This window comes from Hydra vulgaris, chromosome 09 (assembly GCF_038396675.1).
Source record: "Hydra vulgaris chromosome 09, alternate assembly HydraT2T_AEP".
Taxonomy (NCBI): domain Eukaryota; kingdom Metazoa; phylum Cnidaria; class Hydrozoa; order Anthoathecata; family Hydridae; genus Hydra; species Hydra vulgaris.
Window position 1 is genome coordinate 60,118,479 of NC_088928.1, and position 24,352 is coordinate 60,142,830.

The following is a 24,352-nucleotide window of genomic DNA, read 5'->3' on the forward strand; positions in this document are numbered from 1 at the left end:
TCTAAACCAATAAAACTAACCAAAATTATTCCAAACCCAACACACAGCCAAAACCAAAATCAAGCTGCAATTAATCTTTTATTAACATCTGCTTAAAAAATGATTTTGCTTAAAACACATCTTGCATCCATTGACTGAAGTCATCATCATTTTAATACTATTGGTTGAGTCTATTGAAAAAACAGCCCTTAAAGTATATAAAACATTTATACACAAAAGAAAACTCTAATAAAATTAATAAAGATCTCACAACAACAGTTTTACAATTATTTTATTTTATACTGATTCACACCCAACAAAAAAACAAACAACCATTATTAAGTTGCAAGCTCCAAACTGTTACAGAAGTGAGATCAGATTTAAAATCAGCTTCTTATTGTAAGAGATCGAAAAGAGAAGATTTTTTGTAAAAACAGGAGTATAAAGTTGAATCATCAGCAAATATACCCACTTTAGATGTAAGATTGTCAGGAAGATCATTAATGTAGATAACAAACAACACAGAACCAAGGACAGAATCTTTAAATACTCCAGAAGTTACTGGAAATAAAGAATAGTGTTAGCATTCGAGGATAACTTTAATACTGCAGTTATAAAGAAATGATTTAATAATTTCAAAAGCAGGCTTGGTTAGTAAAGCTTGCAATTGCATGCCATCATGTATCCACGCAAATAATAATTTGTTTTTTTTAATTGATGATTTGATTGTGGCTATTTCAAAAAGCATTTCAAAAACATGCTAAATAAAATAGATAAAACCTTTTAAAGAAATAAAACCTTTTAAAGAACTATACCTTTTAAAGAACTATACCTTTTAAATAAATAACATAGAAACTTTTATCTTTACTAAGTTTTTATATTAGTGAAATGCTTTTAAATATAGTAATTATTTACTGATAATTGTTTTTGTTTAAATAACCATTGAAAATATATATAATTTTAATAAATCTGCAGTAAAATGACATAAAATAATTTTGTGTGGTCTTGTTTGTAAAGACTTGGAAATATCTTAAAATATTTATTATAAATACTATAATTATTATTATAAATACTTTTTCAATTAAAAATAATAACTATAACTATAAATATTTTGTTAAAAAAAAAGTTTTTAAAAGCCATTACAACCAAATAAGTCTAATCGTTAATCTTTTATTGAATTATATTATTGAAACACTTTTTAATGATGTAACAAAACACTGCTAATGATTTTTTTATATAAGCATGCATGAATACTACAGGCCTTGTTTTAAATCGTTACACATAAAGCGATTTACGTACTTTTTATCATTAAAAACTTTAAATTTGTTCTATAAGCGGTAAGATAAAAGAGGATTTTAAGCTTGAAGCAGAGATCATAATAATATAATTTAATCCTGATAAAGAATATATGATTTAATTTAAAACTTATCTAACAATTGTTAACAATCTTGATTGCTCTTTAAAGCTTTATGCCGATGACACTAAGTTATAAAGTTCATTTTGCAATATGGACTATAGCCATCACTTAGTTAATGCTCTTGATAACGTAGTACTTTGGTCAGAAACATGGCAACTACCTATTTCTATGTGGTAATATTAATCCAGCAAGTTTTTTACTAGGTGGTGCTATTTTTCTTTCAACTCTATTAAATGCACTTCTTCCAGGAGCATTTGTAGCAAGAAATAAAGCATCAACCTAATAGGCAACTACTTATTTCTACCAGTAAGTTTTTGTTCATAGGATTGCGCCTGCTTCATCAAGAAAATTTATTAACTTTGACTATAAGTTAAGAGATCATATTTTAGCTTGGTCTTCTATTCCAAAAGTTTTCAGTGTGACTTTGGATTCTCAACTGAACTATAAAAAGCATATTTCAAATGTTGTACATGCAGCTAATACCAGAGCATACCTTATTTTAAAATGCTTCAAGTCTCGCGATCCTAGTATCTTAGTAAAAGCCTTATAACCATTTATAAGGGGGCCGCCCATAAATGATGTCACGCAATTTATTGCAATTTTTGACCCCGTCCCCCTTGTCATAAGGCGTCACAAAAGTTTAGACTCCCCCTGGAATATTACGTCAATAAGTGATGACCCCCCCCCCCTCCTCTTGAATAAATGTTGCATTATTGTGATAGTTAACTAAATATTAAATATTTTTCAAAATTGTCATGTATATATGTTTTTTCAATTATTGTCATTTTTTGTCAATTATTTTCATGTTTTCATTATTGTCAATTATTTTCATGTTTTTTTAATTATTGTTATGTATATATGTTTAATGGAAAAATTACAATTGCAATGATAAAGGAAATTTATAATCTTCATTATTATTAAATTATTATCAATTATTCACTAGTGATTTATAAAATTGCATTTTATAATCATAAAGATATAATTTCATTTTATAATCATAAAGATATATTTTCAAAATGTTCAATTGCAATTTATTATATTTGAATATAATAGTAATTGACACTTTTTTATATTACTACTATAAAGTAAATACTATCTCGCAGCTATTCCGCATTCTAAATGAATAAATTGAATAAAATTAACCTTAAACTTAAGGCTCATTTTATAAAATGATTTTAACAATTAAATACAAGTTTAAAATTTATAACAAACTTAAATATTTATATTAATTGAATCTTATTTGAACCAATTATAACAAATAAAACATGAAACTTTGCTGAAATTAAAAAATTAGCAAAAAATATTTTCCGATAGTAAATAAAAACGTTTCTTTTTAGAATAAACTGGAAGGGTATTGACATCAGTATCCTAGGGAAAAACATTTATAGACAGTACAAGTCATATGGAATTGATCGATACGGATTTGAAGAGCAGGGAAGGGTGTCATCACCTTTTACATTTTGTGCTGCAAACAGAGATGGAAATTGAAGGCATGCTGGGTCCGTTGTTCATTGTGGAATTTTAGGACTTTCCCTTTTTGAGCTACTTGAAGATATGTCATTTATCTTTTTTTACTCTTCTCTGGTCAGCTTTCTTTTTATTCAACTGCTGTTCTAAATTGTCTTTTTCTTTCAATTCAGCATCTTGTTCATATGAAAAGCATTTCACATTTTTGTCGCTTGTACAAATCGACTAAATCAGAACTCAGAATTTCATTCTGTGTCTGCAATTGCAGTTGGGCTGGAGCAAATCTATATTTCTAAGCAGGCAGTACTAGGTTCAGGTTCTAATTCATCAGTAACAATATCTGCATTTTTTTTTTTATCAAACTGCAAAAACATAAGACTTTTGTTATGCACATATATAGTAGAAGGTTTATTAGTAGATAGACTTTGTTCAGCCCAAAATGTTAGGAGTGTAGTTGAAAGAGCGTTTAGTTCTTGCAACCAATGGTCCGCTTTGATTTGTAAATTTTATTAACTTTTGTTTCATTCCACTTCTGAATCTACTTGAAAGGCCTTTGTGCTCTTTGAAGGATATGCTGAAACGTATACGTCAAAAATACGCTGGTATATTTTATCTTTATCCATAATTCGGAAGTTCATTCTATGAAAAGAATTTATTGGCGCTTACAAATCAGATGCGCCTGAAAATTAATGAGAAAAATTTTGCAAAATATGGTCAATAATATCAACATCTTTAAGAGTAAAATTAACTCAATCAATTTTAAAAAGTGTCGGCGTTGAATGCATATTTATTGTTTAGTTGTATATAAATTATTTATTCAATGTACCCTGTTACATAATTCATTTATTTTGGGGCACGCTGTTAGTGTCCATTAATATGGACCTGCGTGTCCTTATTATTTGTTCTAATAAATACAATCTATTATTATTATAAATCAATATATTATTATTTGATCTAATAAATACAATCTAATCTAATAAAAACTAATTTAATAAAAATTATAAAAATTTTATTCTAATAAAAAAAATATATAATTTAATTACGAAAAAAAACACATCTAAACTACTTATAGTGTTTGTGTTAATAAGGTTAACTAACTCACATCAAGAGGTAATCCACTGTTATTCAGGGTGGTATCCCTCTTTTTAGTATACAGAATAATATTATTAATGGCGAAAGAATTATCAATGGTAAAAGAAAAAGAAAAAGAATTTGAACCCAATCCAATATCTGCACTAACAAATTGACTGAAAATGGCTGGTCAACCATCAGAAATAACTACATCATCATCTCTAGACCATCATCATCATACTCATCATTATCATCATCATCATCATCATCATCATCATCATCATCATCATCATCGTCATCATCATCATTATCATCATCATCATCATCATCATCATCATCATCATAACATCATCATTATCATCATCATCATCATCATCATCATTATTATCAACATCATTATTATCACCATCATCATCATCATCATCATCATCATCATCATCATCATCATCATCATCATCATCATCATCATCATCATCATCATCATCATCATCATCATCATCATCATCATCATCATCATCATCATCATCATAATATCATCATCATCATTATCATCATCATTATCATCATCATCATCATCAAGCATACAGTTGATGATGATGATCAGATGAATTTATAGTGTGTATCATTATAAATGATACACACTATAAATTCATGTCCTGCTGCCTTGTAGGATACGCCTTTTAGGCAAAAAAAAACCCTGCCTTGGGGCTCTTGGTTGAGTAAAGGCTAGAGATAGTGTCTTGATAAAAATACTCATCTTGGGCAGATGTTAAATGCACCCGGCTACTGTCTTGTAGAAGGCCTCCTAGGCAAAAACTTAAGGGGTAAACAGATTCTATCTGTTGACCAGCCTCGCACCCCTTCCTCATCTATTAGACTGGCGCAGAGGTATTTTTAATACATTGTTTCCAGGTTAGGATGTTGAATGCTGGATCTTCTTGACTCAATGCATGGGTTTTCCTTGTGTCTCTGTTTTTATGACTAGGCAACTCATTCTATTATCTCCTAATGAGAGTACAGCTCTAAAACTCAGTTTTATGGTTCTGAGGCCGGCTGGTAGTCAGGTTTCCCGAACTCTGTGGTAGCTCTCAGAGAGGCTGATTCCATCAACAGCTGAAAAATATCAAAGTATTAACAGTGCCATGTTGCGCATGGATGGTGTCCCTGTTTGTACTTTTGGTATGCATTGCGGAGGCCACATTTGGAGCCCTTTGTTACGGCTTAGGGTTTATTAGTAGTAATGAGGCAATTGCTTGGGCTATTAAACGGTGTTCTTAGTACTATCTATGCTTTGAGTCAAGCTCTTCAATCTAATTTAAAAATGAATAAAGTACCAAAAACTATAAAACACAAAAAACCATCATCATCACCAAGTTTTCTAAACCTATCATTCACTAATATTCGTGGTCTTCGAAGTAACTTTTTTTCTGTTGAGTCTTATCTCTTGCAAAGTTCACCAGACCTACTTGCTCTTTGTGAGACTAATTTGAGTTCGGCTATCATAAAGACTCCAATAGTCACATGCTTGGCCTTGGCATTTACATTCGTAAGAATTCACTGATTTGTTGTGAAACTAGGTTTGAATCCACAGAAAATTCTTTCATGTGCTTTCGTTTAGCACCACTTCACTCTTTCCTGACAACCCCAATCATCTACCTTCTCTACTCGACTTATTTCTTGTTTCTGATCCTAGTCAGTGCTCAGTTTCTCCACATTCACCCTTAGGTTCATCTGATCACAGTTTGATCTCTCTAAAACTAATATCTCATTCTTCTTCATCACCTGAATCCCCCTATTATCGAACCTCTTACAACTACAGTAAAGCTGACTGGGATTCTTTCCGTGATTTTCTTCGTGATGGCCCTTGGGTAGAAATCTTTCGTCTTCCTGTCGACAAATGTGCTTCTTACATAACTTCGTGGATTCAGGCTGGCATGGAATCTTTTATTCCCTCTAAACGATTCTAGGTCAAGCCTCACTCTCCTCCATGGTTTTCCTCACACTGTGCTGCTGCGATTGCCAATCGAAACCGTTACTTCCACATTTATCAGCAAAACAATTCTCCAGAAAACAGACGCCTGTTTATTACTGCTAGAAACAATTGTAAAAAGGTTTTGTTTAACGCCAAAACCCGCTATTCTCAGGTCATGAAATCTCGTATCTCATCTCAAAAATTAGGCTCTCATGACTTCTGGAGGATCTTTAATAATATTAATAATAAGGGCAAATCTATAACTCCACCTCTCTTGTATGGTTCAGACTTTGTCACCTCACCTAAAGACAAAGCCGAATTGTTTGCTAAAAACTTTTCATAGATATCATCTCTTGATTCCACTAGTTGCGTTCTACCTGATATTGCCAACAAACAGGTTGATCCATTGCTTGACATTTGTATCACTCCAGCATCTGTATCTAAAGTGATTTCCTGCCTAGACTCTTCTACAGCTTGTGGCCCGGACAACATACCTGTTATTGTCTTGCAGAAGTGTTCTCCGGAGCGTTCGTCTATACTCTCAAAACTATTCAACAATACTGATAAAGTTTGGCATGTTGGTCTTCTCCATAAGCTTTCTTCTTATGGTGTATCCGGCAACATCTTTAAAATTATTGAATCCTTCCTTTCCAATCGTAGAATAAAAGTTGTCCTCGATGGACAACACTCTTCTTCTTATTCTGTAACTTCAGGGGTTCCTCGGGGTTCTGTCCTTGGCCCTATATTCTTTTTAATTTACATTAACGATCTTCCAGATATTCTCACATCTAAGGTGGCATTGTTTGCTAATGATACTACCATTTATTCTTGTTGTGATAAGAAACCAACACCCTCTGATTGCTTGGAGGGGGCATTTGAGTTTGAAAAGGATCTCACTTCTGCTACAGCATGGGGCTCACAGTGGCTGGTGAACTTTAATTCAGGTAAAACTCAATTTTTTTTAGCCAATCGTTATCGCAATAATTTAGATCTTCCTATATTTATGAACGGTGATGTACTCGATGAGTCACCTACTCTTAATCTTCTAGGATTAACTCTTACTTCCAATCTTTCTTGGAAACCATATATCAAATCAGTTGCAAAATTAGCATCTGCTAAGGTTGCATCTCTTTATCGAGCTCAACACTTTCTTACTCTGGATTCTAGTCCCTATCTCTATAATTCTCAAATCCAGCCTTGTATCAGGCTTGGACAGGAAGGCGTACGATTTGGAGTGCGAATATGACCTCGCAAATATTTGTTGTTTTTAAATCATTTTGAAAAATTGACCGCGGCTGTTAAGACTTTGTTTACATTTACATTTGTTTGTTTTCATTTTAAAAATGCGCCAAAAAACTTTTATCTTAACTTAAGAAACTTTTATCTTAAATAAATAAACTTAAACAAAATTTATTTTGAAAAAAGAAAAGAAATCTTCGTAGAAGAAAATAATAAAAAATAAAAAAAACTTAACTGAAACTAAAATAAAAAAAAACAAAAAAATACTTGACTAAAATAAATAATAAACTATAACGCTAAATTAAGTTTATAATTACGTTTGGAACTTTTAAACTTTTATCGTTGCTAATGTTTTTATAATATTATACAAAACTCTTTTAAAAAAAGTAACAACTTACTTCTAATGATTGTTTAATAAATACGCGCATTTAACAAAAAAAGATTCTTAACAATTCTTCGTAGTAAAAACAAGAGAAAAAATAACTAAATTGTTTCTTTTGTGAGAAATACGTCAACGAAAAACGTTTAAATTTTCTATGAACGACGTTTATAGAATAAATTATAGAATTAGTTTATAAGCGTTTATAATCATAAAATATGCATAACTTTAAAAATTAAAAAAATAAATATATTATATAGGTATATTAATATATATGTATATATATTAAATATAAAATAATAAGTTAAATATAAAATAATCATGTAAGTTTTTTTTAAGTTTCCTCATAGCTTAGATACTTTTTTTTTTGGCGCATTTTTAATATGTAAACAAAGCATTTTAACAGCCGCGGTCAAGCTTTCAAAATGATTTAAAAATAAAAACTGTTTGTGTGGTCATACTATCGCGTGAAATCGTACGCCTTCCTGTCCAAGCCTGTGTATGGAATACTGTTGCCATATCTGGGGCGGATCTTCTAATGATGCCCTTTCTCTTTTAGACAAGGTGCAAAAACGCATTGTAAACATAGTTGGACCTGCTCTTGCAGCCAACCTCCAACCATTATCACATCGTCGTAATGTTGCTTCTCTTTCTCTTTTCTACAAATACTATAATGGGCACTGCTCTATAGAGCTAGCGTCTCTTGTGCCATCTACTAAAATTCATTCTCGTGTTACTCGTCATTCAATTAAGTCTCATCCTTTTTCTGTGACTGTTCCTAAGTGCTCCAAAAACGCTTATTCGTCTAGTTTTTTTCCTCGAACATCAGTTCTTTGGAATTCGCTTCCTTCATCTTGTTTTCCTGATTCATATAATTTGCAATCCTTTAAGTCGTCCGTCAATCGTTATCTTGCTCTACAATCTTCATCTCTTCTCTTTCAGTAACTTCCAACTTTAATTAGTGGCTGCTTGCAGCCTTGTTGGAAGCGAAAATGCTTAAAAATATATCTATATATATATATATATATCTATATATATCTATATATATATATATATATATATATATATATATATATATATATATATATATATATATATATATATATATATATATATATATATATATATATATATATATATATAATTACTACTCTCTTACTCTTTTTAAGATCATTGCTTCTTTTCCTATCTCTTAAAGATATCATATATCCATCTGATCTACTTTGTTCTTTCTTATTTGTCATTGTAAATATTTATGAATTATATTATTTTTGTATATATTATTTTTGTGACTTTTTCTTATATTTTCCTAAAATTTCATAACAAATTTTAACTTGAACAAAATTAAAAAAAACAGCAACAACAACAACAAAAATCCAGCCCCGGGTAGAAACCCCTGCATATTGGGTTTGTTTAGCCGGGGCCGGGTTTGCAAAAACCTCTGTTTTTAGCCGGGGCCACGGTCACTTACTAATGACAGTTGGATTCAGTTGCTCACAGAAAAAATTAAATTTTTCAAAAAGAGAAAATATCAACACCTGAAATGGACAATGTTGCTCTTAAACTTGAATTACAACAAATTAAAAAGCATCAAACAACAACAACTGCTTCACAAACATACACAGTAAATTCAACAGCTTGGTCAGAGGTTGTAGCTAACCCCAAATCAACAGCAGCAAAGGCTATTGCAAAGGTTACTGAACAAAATAATAATATGCAAGCAACTTGTGTAGTCATTTATGGTCTTCGTTGCACAAAAAGTCACAATGATGACAAAGGTTGTAAAAGGTGTTATCAAGGTCATTAAAATAGGTTCCACTCACAAAATAGTCCATAAGCTTCAAGCAAATATAAGTGCTCAAAAAGACTCACTAGCTACTCAACCAATTGTTGTCCAATTTGAAGTCGTGGAAACTAGAAACAGTATACTAGCTTCCAAGAAAAATCTATCACAAATTGACAATTACAGAAACATAGTTTTTATTAGTCCAGACCGAACTCCTTCTGAGGTTGATACTTTTAACAAGCTTAATAAAAACAGAAAAAAGTACAATGACACTCTAAAGACAAATAATGAACTCAATCAGCCCTTTCGATTTGTCATCAGAGGAGGGAGGCTCAAATGCATCAACACACAAAAAACAATCAATATCAACGGTCTGAGAAAAATCCGTTTGGTGACTGGAAAGAAGCTTGAGCAGCTGCAGGACTGTTGTATGTCATTCCAGTCTGAACAATTAGCAAATCAATCAGCACATACGTTGGCATCAAACAAAAACAATCTTCATCAGAATAAATCAAAATCTCTTGATTGCTTCTATAACAATGCAACTTCACTCATTAAATACAAAATTACTAAACTCCAATTAATAGCTGAACAAAACAAATATGACCTAATTTCTATAACTGAACTTGGTTCGATTCTACTTCTGCTCCATCAATCAATAACTATATGCTATTTAGGAAAGAATATTAGAATCAGTTATCGAGGTGGTGTAGCAATTTATGTTCAAAATGATATAATGGCAAGTGAACTAGACAATTTGCAGCTAAATAAAAACTCTAAATGCAAAGAATCTGAACAACTTTGGGTTGAAATAAAATTAACATCAGAAAAACTTCTTATAGGTTGTATTTATCGTCCTGAAAGGAACTTGCTAACTGCTTCAGAACAATTAAATGAAATAACTTGTGCTCTTGGTTACGCTAGATACTTAGTTGATACAAAAGTATACAACTGACAGGTGACTTCAACTTTCCAGGCATAACTTGGCAATCTGACTGGTGTATCACATCTGATAATGAAAATAGTCTTGAGTACAGGTTCAATGATGCTCTCTGTAACAACCACATCTACCAGCATCTCAAATGTCCAACTTTTAAGAAAACTGTGATGGAAATCTAAACAACACACTTGATCTAATTATATCAGAATTAAAAGGAAGAACCAACAACAAGTTTTAACAGGACCTTGTCTTGGCAGCACAATTTAAGCAGTAGTAATCAAAATAGTTTTAACAGAAAAAAATTTATAAACATGGTAAATACAACGAAATAAACACTTTTATAAATAACATAAAATAGCAAGCTAGATTTATGGATCGCGATGTTCAAGAATGTTATTCCATATGGTCTAACCACTATAATGAAGCGTGCCATAAGTTTATTCCAAAGGCAGCAAATAATACTGCCAAAATAAGGCAACCCTGGATCACAAAGTTAATGAAGCTAATTAAGCTAAAAAAAGAGCTCTGGTACAAAAATGCAAACTCAAAGTGGAAAAATGCAGCGCACATCAAGGAGTATACAAATGTCAAAAAGGAGGTGAAGAAAAACAGAAAACAAGCATTACTTGTCTATGAGTCAGAGTTAGCTGACAACAAGTACAATCCCAAAAAGCTATTTGCATATATTAATAGTAAACAGATAGTGAGCAATCTAATATCAGCCTTAACCTCAGATTCAAATCAAATGAGCAGTGATAGAATAACAAAACCAAACATTCTCAGTTTTTACAAAGGAACCACTGATTCAGCCACTAAAACCTTTTGCATCCAAAACAAATGTTTTAACTTCGGATATAACATTTGACCAAAATATTGTTCTCAAACACCTAAATATGTTTGATGGAAATAAGTCAATGGGCAATGATAACATTAGTCCATTTGTTTTAAAAGCATGTGCCACAACAATGGCAGTTTCGCTAACTTTGATTTTTCACCTTTCAATAAAATGTGGTAAGGTTCCATCACATTGGCTCAGAGCTAATGTTACACCTATTTATAAAAAAGGTAGCATAACAGATCCAACCAATTACAGGCCAATATTGCTCACTTCTGTTCCATGCAAACTTATGAAAAAAATAGTTAGACAAGTCATAATCAATCATTTGGTAAATAAAAATTGCTTTTCAAAACTCAACATGGTTTTATTTCAAAAAAGACTTGCATCACAAATCTTTTAGAAACAATGGACTTGTTGACTCATAGCAAATCAAAGAAAAAACCTAATTTTTCTTGACTTTGCAAAGACATTCTATAAAGTTTCGCATGTCAGACTGCTGCAAAAGCTTGAAATGTATGGTATAAATGGCAATCTTAAAAGCCTTCTTAATAAAAGCAAACTTAAAAATAAAAAAGCCTTCTTAATACACCGCAAACAGCGTGTTATATTTGGAGATTCAAAATCTGACTAGATTGATGTAACTAGTGAGGTTCCCCCAGGTTCTGTGTTAGGACCAACTCTCTTTGTCATATTTGTTAATGACCTCCCAATTCATGTCAAATTAGCCATTTGCAAAATGTATGCAGATGACACAAAGCTCGTGAAAGTTGTCAAAAATGATGAAGGCCGAGCAAGTTTACAATCCGATCTAGACAAGATTGTTAAATGGACCCAAACCTGGCTAATGGAATTAAATGTAAAAAAATGTAAAGTAATGCATGTAAACTCTGGAACAATAAAATTTGATTATATTATAGATGAAATCAAAAATTACTGCACAACTAATAGAGTAGTTTTAAAAGTCACTAATTCCGAAAAAGATCTCGAAATTCTTATCTCCGAGAATCTTAAGTATGCTCAACAATGCAATATAGCTGCAAACAAAGCAAATAATATGCTCGGAATTCTTAAACACACCTTTGTATCAAGAGACATTGACATTTGGAAAAAAAATTATACTGCATATATTAGACCACATCTGGACTTTGCCATACAAGCCTGGAACCCTTACCTTGATAGTGACATAAAAAAAAATCGAAAAGGTCCAACACAACGCAATGACAGTTCCTCAGGCTTTGAAAAATAAAGACTACAAAACTTGATGTAAAATCATGAAATTAACCACTCTTGAAGACAGAAAGAAAAGAGGTAATCTTATTCAACAATATAAACTTCTCAACAATTTAAACCTAATTGATTGGCACGTAATGCCTTGCAGCATAGCACCCAGGGCTAAACATCGAATCAGATTTCATCGCAATTTTGTCAGGAACTGCGAAATCAGACATAAGTTTTTTAACAACCGTGTAGTCAATGACTGGAATGCTCTGTCAGATAATGTCATGAAGGCAACATCAGTTGATAAATTTAAACAACAGTTTTCAGTTTTCAGTCATCGTAGTTACTACAGCTCATCATTTACTGTAAATACCACACTAAAGTGGCCAACATACGAGTTGGGTATAGACGCTTATACTTATACTTAAATTATGCTTTGTGTAACTTAATTAACTAATTTAGATTTAAAAAATATATAATTTAATTTAGATTTAAAAAATATATAATTTAATTTAGATTTAAAAAATATATAATTTAATTTAGATTTAAAAAATATATAATTTAATTTTGATTTAAAAATATATATAATTTAATTTTGATTTAAAAAATATATAATTTAAATTAATTTAAAAAATATATTTAAGTTTATTAAAATTAAAGTTAATGCTTGGGTTTAACTAAACTGCCAAATTTATTTAAAAATATTACTAAATATTGTTCAATATTTAAATTTTATTTATTCTTAAAAAAATATTAGCTCATTTTTATCGCAATTGCTTTTTTGGTTTTCTTTCCTAAACATTTTTTTATTACTCAAAATTAAATTTTAAATAAACAGCAGCATCAAAAATTTGCACAACACGTAAGTTAAACTTTGTTTTTATAACGCAAGTTAAATCGCAGCATTTATTTTTTAATAAATGATGTATACAGCGATATAGTTTAATAAAAGAATCTTTGCTTTCACACCAAAATCGTTAATAAAATAATAAATTTTTAATAAACTAGTAAATCAAAAAAAAATTCTTTTTTCAAATCCATGCTTTCTGCAAGCAGAATTCTATTGGGCCTAGAAATTCTTTTTTTGTTATCTTTTGTAGAAGGAAAGATTACTGTTTTTTTTTTTTTAAATTTAAAAATTACTGTTTTTACTAAATTTTTGTTTTTTAACTTAATAACTTAAGACTTATTAACTTAATAACTTAAAACAATAGGTTTTTAACTTAATAACTTAAGACTTATTACTTAATAACTTAAAACAATAGGTTTTGAATCGCTGCGCTTTAATGTCTTCGAAACTGCAAATAATTTGCAAATCAATGATTTTTGTGACGTAATACGCAATTCATATCAAATAAATAAAATGTATGGGAAAATACAAATTAAATTTTTGTTAACTTAATTAACTTTTTTTGGTCAAATTTTTCCATTTCCTTGTATTGTCATCGAAAATGATTAAGTGTGCAAAATTTGAGCAAAATTGGTTGAGAAAAAAGCTTTCAAAAATTGATTCCAAATTTTGTGGCACACAAACATATATAGAAAGTAACCTTATATAAAGCATGGAATAAAATAAATAAATTAACATAATTTTTTTAATTGTTACTCACTTATCTTTTTTAAATAAAAAATAATTTGTAGTTGCAAAGCTGCAATTAGAAATTTAAGAAATAATCATTTCAAAAATTCAAAAATTTAACATATTTTAAATCACTTATGCAAATGTCAAGAAAAGAAAGAAATTTGTTAATATCAAACATTTCTAAAATTGCAATATTAAATTTAATTATTTAATATTAAAAAAAAATAATAATAGTAATAAACATTCCCTTATAGTAATAATAAAAAAGCCATTAAATAACATCTAACTTGTTTTGGGGTAATTAATATCATTGCAGTAATTTAAAAAAGTTAATGTTTTTAAAAAATAAGAAAATTAAAATGAATTTTATGACGTCAAATATCACGTTAAGCTAATGCATTAAGTATTTTTTATTTAAAATAAGGTCTGTATACAGTTTTTTTAATTATATAATTATCAATTATTTTTATAATAAATTTTTATTTTTAATCAGGGTGACCAGCCAATAGCTAATTCAAAATTCCAGGACATTTCAAGGAAAATTTTGGGTTTTTCAAAGATATGTTGATCTTTTCTTGAGAAAAAAAACAAAATACCTTGATTTAAAAAAATATGAAAATGAAAAATAACCAAACAATTAGTAGATGTTAATAATACTGATAGTATTATTAACAAAAATTTTTCTTTTTGCATTACACAAAATACATAATTATCAAATTCAGTATAAATCTCTGCAAAATTTATAGTAATTCTTTAAATGATAAAAACATGATAACAAAATATTGAACTATTTCAGAAATAAAGTTCCAGGAATTTCAAGAATTTTTGCTAAAGGGGGTGTTATCCCAAGACTTTTCCAGGACCTATCAATTTCCAGGACTTTTTCAGGTATTCAAGGTTTTTAAGGACTGCTAGCCACCCTGTAAGATTTGAAGCTTGTTTAAAAAAAAGGTCAAAGGTAATTAAAAACATGATTTAAATAAACTTAGCGTTTTAGTTTGCATTTTTTTTTTGTTGTAAATTATATACAATTTTTGTGTGTTTTAGTTTTAAATTTTAAACAAAGTCTTTTTTTAATTGTTTTTAAGTTAAGTCTAGGTAAGTTTTTAGGGCATTTTTAAAACATGTTAAAATTTTGAAAACATGTCAAAAGCTGTGGTCAAATCATAAAAACAAAATATTATTTATGTGGTCTTATAATGACGCACACCTAACCAAGACTGAAAAGCTTTCTCAGATACACCATATAAAGCAAACTTGTGAAGAAAATAAGCATGCCAAACTTCATAGAAAGCTTTTGATATATAGCAGTAGCCCTTTTCATTTAGAATAACAGCCCTTGCTTTGCTGCCTCCTTATGCACAATAGAATCTTGCAGTTAAGTAACTAATAATCAAGTCAGCTGTAGAATAAGAAGCTTGAAAAGACCAAATTAATTGCAAGAGAATAAGTTTTTTGACACAAGATAGGATGTAAGAAATTTGTTGATTAAAAACAAAAAGATCTTGCTAACAATAGAAAGAAAACTGATTAGATGGTAGCTCAAGGGGTCAAAGTGTTCTCCAAATTTTGTTAAAATTGAAACCACAGATGACATTTTCTAACTAGAAAGAAAATTAGATTCATTCAAGCACTTATTAAATAGTTTAGAGAGAATTAAGGAGAGTTTTGTAGAACACTTTTAGAAGACAATGACAGGAATGTTGTCTGAACCACAAGCCATTGAATAGTTTAAATAAGAAATGAGTTAAAAACTAGGAGGTTATGTAGGAGGTGTATTTTTTAGCAGAAATTCAAAAAACATCAACCCAACAACAATGACAAAAAAATCATGAAAAGAACCCCAATCAGCTTTAGGGTAGTGGTAAGTATTAAGTAAAAACATTCTTGACTAATTTTTTTAAAAAACGTCCTTTGAAATATAAGTTAAATACAAAACTGTTTTATGATTATAACAAACTGGTACTAGAAATTTATTTAATGAATAAAACAGATTTCTTTACTGCTTGCTTGTATTTAAAACGTAAATTAAATACATTTAATAACAACAATGCTTTTTATTACAACATACTGGTAGTAGAAATTAAAACCGCTTGCTTAAATTTAAAATGTAAAAGTAAATCTAAATGTTTGAATGAACCATAGTCATAATAGCATTTTATGACTTTGAATGAAAAAATAATTACTGGTGTTCTTTGTTACAACAATAACCTGCAATCGCTTGGATATTCTTTCGTAATTAAACGACATTTGTTGTTGTTTTTTTAATAAAGAAAATTAATATTAATTATAAAATTAAACTTGCAATGTGAATGTGAAATTTATGAGCTCATGTTTACTATTTCAAAACTATGCATAAAGGACGTCAAGCAGAATTTAATATGTTTGTGTTTGAGAAATGCGTTATTGATTTGGTTGTTTTTTTGATTTGCTCGTGTGTCACAAAAAAAATTTCATTTACATGAATGCCCACTATTGAAAAAGAAGTATATATTCAAAAGAATACTCTTAAAATGAAAGCAACAACGATTTATTAAGATTAAAAATATATATATTATGAGATATTAAGATTAAAAATAAATCAAATATACAATTCTTAATAACAATTAATTAATATACACTGATTAAAATAATATAAAAATATTTAATTCTTAACATATCTTTGAAAATCAGAGTTAAATTTGCCGTGTCAATTTAATTTTGTTTTGATTTCATCTTCATCTTCAATAAATGTTATGGACAGTTTTTTTTTTTTTAAAGGGCGGGGTTTCTAATTGATGTGCGCAATGCTGAAGTAGAGTAGAAGAGTAATGAAAATAAGAAAAGGACTCCATGCATTCCCAAAATATATTTTAATCTTAAGAGGGGGATTGGAAAATACTTTGACAAATTCACAATTTTGTCAAAACGCTGTATCAAATTTATTTCTGGCTAACACCATGAGATAACATGGTTGACTTTAAGCCTATACAATTTCAAAAACATACTAATTATCAGGCTTGGAAAGGAATGGTATGCGATCAAATGCTATTGCTGACCACACAAAGGATTTTTTTCTTGACAATTTGATCACGACTATTTAGATGTTTTAATGGTTCAAACATTTTAGGAATGCACTGAAAAAAGAAACAAGCTAAACTTATACTAGAAAAAAAATTAAAGAAACTAAAAAATAAAGAAAATAATTCCTTATGAAAAAAGCAAACACACTAGCTTTAAAATAAAACTCAAAAAACTCAAAATTGAAGCGAAAATTACTTTTTGTTATGTTTTTAGTTGCATTTGAAATAAATTATTTTAAAACGCAAAACACTTTTATAAATTACTTCTAATTATTGTTTAACAAATGAACAAATTTTATTTAAATCATTGAGAAGTGAAATCAAATTATTGAAAAGAAAAAAAAAACAATATTTTTAAATGGTAAAAAAAATTTTTTCAAACAGAAGCTTTTGATTTTTTAAACAATTTTTTTTTTGACAATTTGACAAAAAAAAATTGTTTAAAAAATAACATTATTTTTCTTGACAATTTTTTTTTGTCGAATTGTCAAGAAAAAAAATCCCTCTCCTCCTAAGATTACTATTTTAAAAAGTTACTATTTAAAATAGTAACTTTTAAAAAGTTACTATTTTAAAAAGACAAAAAGTCTTTTTAAAATAGTATTTTTTAATTATTTCATGTTCTGATTAGTAAGTCAAGTTTAAAAATACTTTTCAACAATTCATTGTAAAAATATAAACAAAAAAAATTAAAACAATTAAATCATTCCATTGCAGTAGGAAGATTTAATTTAATTTATTCATTATTTAAAGTAACTTAAAAAAAAAACATCTTAAATCAGTTTTAGAAAAACATGGAAAAATTTCAAACGTTTCAAAAGTTTAAATTTATCAAAAAAAATACATGCTTACTTAAATAAAAATTAAATATAACATTTAATTTACACAAAATGTGTTTATTCTTAATGATCATTATAATTAATTTTTTATTTAATTTATAGCCTTTGCATATAATAAAAAGCTTTAAAAAAGATCAATGATTAAAATTTATTCATAATGTAACGATTTTTTTATTGCATTTTAAATTTTTAAAACATCAAAACAGCAGTGGTCAAGTTGTAAAGAAAAAAAATTACAAGCATGGTCAGACACAGCCTGCGATCGCACATCATTCCTGTCCAAGCCCGAATAATGTTAGTAATTTGTAATAACGAATATTGTTACAATAAATTACATTACATTCAGATATTATTACATTACAATTACAATTACATTAAATTCAAATTGCGAACCTAGACAAATTTAAACGACTATAAGTAGGGGGTTGTCCATAAATTATGTCACACTCTAAGGAGGAAGGAGGGGGGAAGGGGGTGGTTTGTGATGACTCATACAAAACTTGCTAATAAAGTGTTACGATTTTATGATGAGGGGGGGGGGTCAAAAACAGTCAAAAATTGTGTGATGTAATTTATAGACAAGCCCTAGATGTTAAAAATATTGATAACTCATTATAAGCAATATAAAAGATTTTTTAAATGTTAAACCCTTTTTTTTTTTTTTTATTGCTACTTAATAGTGGTTATAACCCTCTCTCAACTCCGAAACACGAACCTTGACGAACAAGGCCGCTGCACGGAGAAAGAAGTTGAGCGCGGTACTATCAGGTATGTGGTGGGGATCGAACTTGGAACCTCTCGCTTATGAAGCAAGTGCTTTACCACTACACCACTACCACATAATAACTTAAAATGGTGTTAAAGTTTTATGGAGTAAGGTAGATCATAAATGTTTTGCACTTTCACATTAAATATCGAGGAATGTGCTTTTCCTTAATATAATACTTCTATTTTGTTAAATTTTTCATATAGTCCACTTATTTGGATCACCCTCTTCATCCACTGAATTGGATGCTCAAAATATAAAAATAACCTCAAAAAGCTATAAGTTCTTTTTATAGTGTAGGTGGGAGGGAGCGCTGTCTATTAATTACACCAACAAAATAGGGGGAGGCAGAGGTCTATAATTTTTTGATAATTGTTGACAAGGGGGATAGGGGAAGTCAAGACAAGTTAACATCAATATTACTTTTTTAAATAAATTTAATTACCTAAAAAAAAGAAAATTAGGCAGTGTATGCAGTGTTTTCAGTCCTGTGTTACATACTCGCTTAACCTTCAGTATTTTAACAAAGCTATTTATATTTCTAATTTTTAAAAACTGTTTTTTGCTTTAAAAAGACCCAACACATACAGAACTAAATAAGCACACATTAAATGTTTACTCGTAACACTATTATTTTTTTAAAGTTTTTATGGATAGTCTGCTGTGCAAACAAACAAGATTTTTGTAAGTACATTATAAAAGTCTATATTATTGTATATAAGTCTATTTATGTTATTTGCTTATACTAGAGGTCAAAACTTTGGGCTTTTTCATCTCCAAAAGTTGGCAACCCCTGCTTTATGCAATTTTTTAAATGCATTTTTTCTTATACTAGACTCTATTAGAAAATTTGCTTTTGCTATAAAATCAGATTAGGTCTATAGTTGTAGTGAGGAGGATTGGCACAATCACAGATTGTGACTTTGCAATGTAAATAAATTATGATAATTATTTAACCCTGAATGATTCAAAATTGATTCATTCAGGGGGGAGGGTAATCGAATGTTGAGGTAATTTTATGTGGAAGTTTGACAAGTTGTTGACAAGGGGAGAGGGTACAGGCTATTCTAGACCTTTTTTGACAGCATTGAATGTATTTAGCTGACATATGGGTGCCGATTAAATTTGGAAATTGAGAACCTTTTTTTTATATACAACAAATACTATTTTTTTTGCAAAAAAATGCCTACATATGACAATGTTTTTGCCAAATTTTATTACGATGGGCGCCAGCATAGGGGGTATTACTGCCCAAACAATTTTCCTTGAATAGCCATGAGAGGGGGGAGGGAGATTTTCTACATGTAGTATTGTGTGTGCAACTTTAATTGTGGAAACAGTTCTAACTCTGGAAACAATTGGAACTTAGACAATATTGGGTCTTTATAAGTTTGCACCTAACTTATCTAAATTAAAATATTAATTTTTATATATAACATTTAAACTGCATTTTATTATAGAACAGATTTATCTTGAAACAAGTAAATCAAACAAGCAAAACAATTTAAAACATACTTAAAGAAAACTAATATAAAATATAAATTTATATATAAAAATGTATCAATTAGTTTTTACTTTTTCAGTGATATTTATTTTAGGGAAAAACTATATTAAAAAAATGCTCAGTACTTGATTGCGCATCCTTTGTTTGAGTTCTTCATCTTCATGATCCATGTTTAACAAATCAATAAATTAATATCTGTATTAAAAAGCTTTTGAATGATAAAATATATAATAAGCATACTTCATTTTTAAAATATACATAAATATATATACTTATGTATAAAATTGAAGTTTTTACCTACGTAAATATAAACAATATTTACAAAATACTAACCTACTAAAGACAATATTTAGAAGTTTAGATCTTAATTTTCGAAAATAAAATAAAGGGCGAGCACACTCGAGGAAATTAAAATTATTCATAAAACTTTTTCTTAAACAAAATCCTAAAATCTCTAAACACCTTTTTTTAACTGGTAATTTAAAAAGAGTATTGCATGTTAACCGCATCTCGTGACTTAGTTCAGATAAAATTTAGATTTAAAAGGTTTTTAATGAAATTTTTTTTACTTTTCGATATTCTAAAATTAACACCAGTTTTAAGTCCCATATTTTAATAAAATGAAAAAACTTATTTTTTAGAGAATCTTGTTTAACTGGTTATTTATATGTGAAAGTTGCTTACGATTATCATAATTTAAACGCATAGTTAAATTTTACATAAAGATAAACACACAGGTGAAAAAAAGAAAACAGAAATGTTTCAAATAAATTTTAAATTTCTTGAAAAAAAAATGTTTTACCGGTGATTTTGTATCACCGAGCTAAGTGCGGGTTCAACCGCATGCATTTCACCGAAAAAATTTCTTTCCAAAATTGATATAATGACTTTATTATACTATTTGTATCGCGACCAACAAAATAAAAAGTTACTGCGATCTAGCATAAAATAAGCAAACTACCAATGTGCCCAAGTTCTAACTGCAGACTATTGCAAATTTTTTTTAGTTGAATATATTATGATAGAGAATTTATAGATAAACTACATAAGAAAGTCTGAGAAGCCTTTATAGTTTTTAAACATAAGAAAATGTAAATTTCTGCTAAAAGACTGTCCATTAATCATACTAATCAAAAATCATATAAATACGTTGGTCTCAATATCAACGTATAGTGTTCTAGTTTGATGTTGATGAAAAAAATATATATCACAAAAGCGCTAATATTCACTATTTTTTACAAATCTGTTTTACGTTACACAACAAAAACTGGTTTCTATCAGCGTTGAAAAAACTATTAAAAACAAAAATAAATGTCTTTTATAAGGTAAAACTCTTTTTTTAAATTTAATAATGACAATACACGGTTTTCGATATTCCCGAAAGTTGTAACACAAAAAAATTTTAGAGTAAACAAACATTAAAAATGGTACAATTTATGGAGGAGAACTTTTCGAATAAAAGATGTTTCTTTAAACTGAAGTAATTATTTTCAAATTACAACTTTTTAAGTTTAACTTTTATCATTCTTGCTTTAATTTTAATAAGTAGTTATTGGTGCAATGGCATATCATTATGTAGTAAAAATTTGCTCAAGTGAAAGTTATAAATGAAAATATGAAGTATGCACAGAACATAAATGTAAAAAATAAGAAATTAGATGTAATTGTGCATCACTTTTTCAGTTATTTCCTTTTCCAACTATAAAAAATCTCCTTCTCAACGCGAAACTTGGATCAAACTTGTTAACCTCCTAAAACATGCTCCTGGAACAACTGATTTTTTTTGTCTAAAAAAAGATGCACGAGTTTGCTTTAATCATTTTAAAGATAAAAAGCCTATATTAAAAAAATCACTTTCTCACTAAAAAACTTGGATACGATTCTAGATATAAAGTTGCTCTTTTGCGTCTCTAAATAGAAATAGTACAGTAAATACTGACTCAAACGTAAACTCCACTAAATACTGTAATATCATATTTTGTTGATCAAAATCAAGACAATTTTTTTGTTAAACAGCCATGATCTAGTTCCTTATTACTTGGTGTCAACTTCGGTCCAAAAAATCATTGACTTTATGATTGAAATAGTACCAGTAGTAGTAGTAGTAATAGTAGGTGAAAATGAAAATTATATTATTCTATTTTTTAATCTTAATGAGCTGTTTCAAGCTCAAGTCTCAATTTTTTTTATAAGTAACCTGAAAAAAACTTATATTGACAAATTACAAAAATTAATTCATTATCTTAATTTTCAAAACAGAAAATTACAAATTCAGGTAAATGTAATTAAAAATAAAGTCAAAAATTATCAAAACAAAGTCAAAAAACAGTTATTAACAAGTGACGAGTAGAGTAACTTCTACTCAAACATTTCTTACATGAAAGTTTTGAACATTCTCCATGACCTTATAAAACCAATTGTACAAAACACCAAAAAAATGTGGTAGGTACAGAAAATTATATTTACAAGATTAATCTTTACCTGCTCTTGAAATTACACCTTTAATTGCAAAGCAATGACATAGTTAGTAGATTTAATGTTTCTCTTGGTACTGTTTCGAAAATGTTTAAATCTTGAATAAGAGAACTGTAAAGTACAACATGGCCTGAATACAAGCACCACAATTCAATAAATTTCCTTGTATCAATTACCTCTTACCAATTACCATTAAGTTTTTACATAAATTTTGTTTCAGAGGTATATGCTGAAAGAATGTCAGATAAGGCGATAACATTGGATTGTGGCTACCTTACTAAATTCATCAGTTATGGCTGATGATAAGGAGGGAATTTAGTGAAGGTTTTAATATTGCTAGTAAGTGTGCTGCTTATAGGATTACCTTTATTTCCCCACCTGGCAAATGAGGAACTTCTCAAATGATACCTGAAGAAGTAGTAAAAACAATTAATATTGCTAAACTTAGAAATCTCATTAAACAGATAATTAGAAGAATGAAAAAATGTCCGAAAGGTCTAATAAGCACAAACGATATTATTATTTTAGTGAAAAAAAAAACACTTTTTAGTTTAAAATACATGTTTCGAACTTACAATGTTCATCATCAGTTTAAAATGACCAATATAAAATTTTTCAATATATAGGTTACAAAGTAATTAAAATTCCATTAAAAGTTGCTATTCAAAAAACTTTTTATAATACATAATTAAAATAAAAAATATAATACAATGGAAATAATGAAAATACACTCAAATTTACAGTTAACATTTATTACACAAAAGGTATTGTACAATAAAGGACATGATGTTAATATAAATTAAATTAGAACAATTCAATAACTCTGTGCCTAACTTGTTCGTTTAACTCAGGGTTCTGCCAGTTTATATAAAGACTATCTTTAATTTCTAATTTAGTTACCCTATTGGCAGAATCCAGAATGGTAAAACATTCTGCAGTTGCTTTATTAAAACAATCAATGTTGGATTTAATATGTTGAAATATATGTGATTTTTTATCTTCCTTAATATGTTCATCAATACGTTGAGAAATGTGTCGGACAGTTCGCCCTATGTATCAAATATTACAGTTTGTACAATTAAATTTATAAACAACGTTAGATTTTAAATTTTTGGGAATAATATCTTTTAATGAAAAAAATGTTCTTAAAAGAACAGAGCAATTATAAATTAAATTAGTAGAAAATCACTTGACAAAATTTGTTTTCATTTTACGCTGTGTTTTATGAATAAAGACTCATCAGAATCTTTTTATATCCCGTTGCTCCTATTCCTTTGTTTGTAGTTAGTTTTCTTTATAATAAGTTCAAAGTCACCATATGGTTTACTATATAAAATATCAAGAAAGGTTTTTTATCTACTTATAAATCTTTAATAGACTGAGAGGGTAAGGTGAAACAATGTCCTGGGTTTAATTAACAGGCTGGTAAGGCTATGAAGGCCCGAAAGCAAAGCTGTATACTTATGTCTTAAGTAGCTGTCTCCTTCTTGCTGACTACATATCTCTTATTTTTTACTCAGGATATTCTATATCCAGAAATAAATATCCTGAATCGAATAGAATATCCTAGCATATTTGATGCCAGCTCTGACTATAAATGCATCATTTCAATAATTTGTTAAGTTGTTGCTTTTTTTATTTATTTAGGTCATTTCAGAAGTTCTAACGGTCTCATTACAGAGCACTGAGTAACAACACTTAACCAGGTAGTTCAAACTTCATTCTTTAACAATAAATTAGTCGGTAATGAGGCGTGAACTTTCTTGTTAAATTATATCCGTGTATTCAGTCTTCTCTCAAACTTATCATTAGTCGATG

At 28.9% G+C, this 24,352-nt stretch overlaps 1 protein-coding gene across 1 annotated transcript in view; it reads right to left on the reverse strand.

The window, feature by feature from the left end:
* LOC100209233 (uncharacterized) overlaps positions 1-20,301 on the reverse strand; it is a 38,312-nt gene extending 18,011 nt beyond the window's left edge. The window contains exon 1 of the mRNA XM_065806224.1: positions 20,185-20,301. Coding sequence (XP_065662296.1) covers positions 20,185-20,229 — 45 coding nt within the window. The 5' untranslated portion in view covers positions 20,230-20,301. The remainder of the gene's footprint in view (positions 1-20,184) is intronic.
* Positions 20,302-24,352: the final 4,051 nt, after the last annotated feature.